Raw genomic sequence first — 2,911 nt, forward strand, 5'->3', positions numbered from 1 at the left:
ATCGGAACGTTTATTCCGGTCGTAAGCGAATGGAAAATGGCCGCGCGCCGGCTGAACGGCGAAAAGTGGCGAAACAGGGTATTTTCAGAAACAGCAACCTCGATGTACTGTTTATCAAGCATCCCATAGATCACCGTGCAACGCGTCTTCGGCTCGCTGGTGCTTGTTAAATGTAGCGGTACAAATTCGGGATCGATAGCATTCTGAAAATGTATCGTCCTATTGTGCCTTATTCCCGGGCCAATATTTCACGTTAAAGCGGCATTAAGCGAAACTACGCTTTATATAAAGTTTTATATGCGAGCAGGGAAAGAAAGTACTGTCAACCCTCTTGTAACGTGCTTTTCCGAGGACATGGTTTTGATAAGTCGATTTCACAGAAATGGTCACAGTCCTCGTTTAATGCTGGAATTACTGTGAGGGTAACATAGTAACTGAATTTTTATTTTTTATTTTTATTAATATTGTGGCGGTATTATTTTCACTCTTGCTAATAGATGAATTGATACTCGAAGGAGATTCCCATATAATTTTCCGTTTCCCATATACAGAATTTCCAAACTTTTCAATAATATCCTCATTTAAGGCAGGGCCTACTAGGTAGTCTTACTGATGAGTCCTCCAGCAGGCCCAGGACGAAACGCACCCCTACCTTGGAACAGGAAGGCCCCCTATAGTATTATACGTGCGTGTGTAATATATCATACTGTAATATAGAATTTCCAAACTTTCCAATAGTATCTCCGTTTAACACGTTAAACGCCACTAGGGATCCCTAGGCACTGGCGCTAGACTTTCCGTTCAGGCCCCGCCGGTCCATATGACCCGGAAGGGCCCACGTGACAGCTAATTTGTGGCGTAAACGGATCGGTACGTAAAACCGGCGTAGAGTTTAACGTGTTAAGGCAGAGCCTGCTAGTGATAAGTCTCCTAGCAGGCCCAGGGTCCCTATCAGTCCCCTAGCACCCCTTCCTTTTCCTCTCCTCCCTATGGGAGAACCACCCATAGTATTGTTCGTGCGTTTGCAATATATCATACTGTAATAAGGTACATGCAAATGTACCCCACCGCTACAAAATTACTTAGAATTACTAAATCGGAATAGTACTCGCAAAAATTTGCGTAGGTATTCCATTCGATTCGTATTAATTTCTATTTACATAGGAACGTATATTACGAATGCTTGGTTTCATTATATCGCTTTAATTATTATCATCTACGTATATTGTATAATTATAGGTGGGTATTTTCTCATGAAAGGGTGTCCACGTGCCACTAATTTCGTAAACTTGGACAACCCTCCAGTGAATTTTTAACTTACTAAAAGTAACTGTGTCAACGTGTACTTAATGCTACTTAACGTGGACTCGATGCAACAGTGTTACAGGAGTGTTGACTGTATAGAGAGCAGTGATTATAGCGAGTTCCATCGAGGATCGTTACGTTAATTCGGTAGCTGAATCGCTGGTTTCGTTGGCATACTTGGACAGGTCTTTGGCAATGACTGGATTAAGTATCCTCTGCATCAAGGCCCTCTCGCTGTCGTTTCGCGAATTTCTGGCCTGACTCGTCACATTGAACAAAAGTTTCGCAACTCTCGGAGTTTTCACAGCGAAATACGTGACAGAGGCCAGCACGGCGACGAAAGCGACGATCATAACCACGATGATGCAATATGTTAGACAGTTGTCTGAAAGCGACGAAATTCAAGGTTACTCGGATATTATTCGCAGTTTCGGTGAAGCATGGGTTCCAGAATATTCGAAAAATTTCTACAGATATGAAAGAAGCCTGGAGGGGATCTCGAGATTCTAAAAGTCCCGGAAGTCGACGTCCCGAGGCCTGCGGAGACCTCGGAGTTTCTAAAGATATCCAGGATACCGCGAGGGTCCTCGAGTCCAAGGACATTGAGAATGCCTTGAAACCCCAAAATACCAGGCTCCTAACATCTTCCTCCAGAAAGTTTCGTTCGTATCAAAACATACCTAGTATATTACTCCTGGTCGTCTTGCTTCCTTTCCTCGTCTCTTTTGTCAGCTTTGACTCCTCCATCTTCTTTCTCACATTGACAGAATCTTCGTTTGGATTGCAAGACAGATTAAATGGCTTCCTGTGCACGTAAAAGTCGCCAGTAGATTCCGATACAACAATGAAAGCAGTCTGAGGCAGTGATCTAGAGTTTGACAGCATCCCATCCTCCTGTCTCCTGTCATTTCGAGTCCCAGCCTGGTGACACCTCACAGTTTCTTCCAACTGATGGATCTCTGTAAATCACGTCATCAGTTTTCAATAACAAAGAGAACAGTCGCGAATATGAACCAAGAATCAGGTTAATTAGCCATGCGTTAATAGTCCGTTGACAGAGTTTTGGCTCGGGGCGTCCAGCGCTAATTGCCCAGTGGCAATTCCGTTTACCAAAGATGGCAAACGTTCCTGGCACTAACCTTCGACACCTATCGGCAGAAATTCGAAAGCGTATAGATCTTCCTAAACCGGGGACCTCGACACCCGTGCTAAAGATATTCCAGAGATTCGAGCCATCCGACGCGAGCCACCCCCAAAACAAGTAACGAACGATCGCGGGAAGGGATGGCGACTGCAATATCGTCCGTGAACACGTTTTATCACGAGCGATATACCCGAAACACGCGGGTGCAGACTAGCTGGCGATGCTTCACAGAGACATCACAGGTTTATAGATCAGTCGGAGCCAAGTGGTGTCGGTGATTCTCAATCGGGGCGGTACTAACGCGGTCACATCTCTGTGCCAAAAAGTTGCCGCGTACGCGGCATTCCCGCTAGCCTGAAACTGCAAGGAATAAGAGCAGACGAGGACGAGACATACGGGAGACACCTGGGAGGGAGAAGGAGAGAGACAGGTTGAGGGTAGAGAAATATATAGGGGTCGAGG

General features: G+C 45.3%; 1 protein-coding gene across 4 annotated transcripts in view; it reads right to left on the bottom strand.

The window, feature by feature from the left end:
- Positions 1 to 772: 772 nt before the first annotated feature.
- The window catches only part of LOC108546073 (uncharacterized), a 12,480-nt gene continuing 10,341 nt past the window's right edge, over positions 773 to 2,911 (bottom strand). For 3 of the 4 annotated variants that reach the window (XM_017897993.1, XM_017897995.1, XM_017897994.1), the window contains exons 2-3: positions 1,986 to 2,264; positions 773 to 1,690 (exon numbers count right to left, since the gene is read on the bottom strand). In XM_017897993.1, the coding sequence (XP_017753482.1) occupies positions 1,440 to 1,690; positions 1,986 to 2,264 (530 nt within the window). In that variant the 3' untranslated portion in view covers positions 773 to 1,439. Of the gene's footprint in view, positions 1,691 to 1,985; positions 2,265 to 2,444; positions 2,905 to 2,911 lie in introns of those variants that run through there. The other variant, XM_017897996.1, reaches the window with a different exon arrangement.

The sequence above is a fragment of the Eufriesea mexicana genome, unplaced genomic scaffold (genome assembly GCF_001483705.2).
Source record: "Eufriesea mexicana isolate 0111107269 unplaced genomic scaffold, ASM148370v2 scaffold571, whole genome shotgun sequence".
NCBI lineage: Eukaryota > Metazoa > Arthropoda > Insecta > Hymenoptera > Apidae > Eufriesea > Eufriesea mexicana.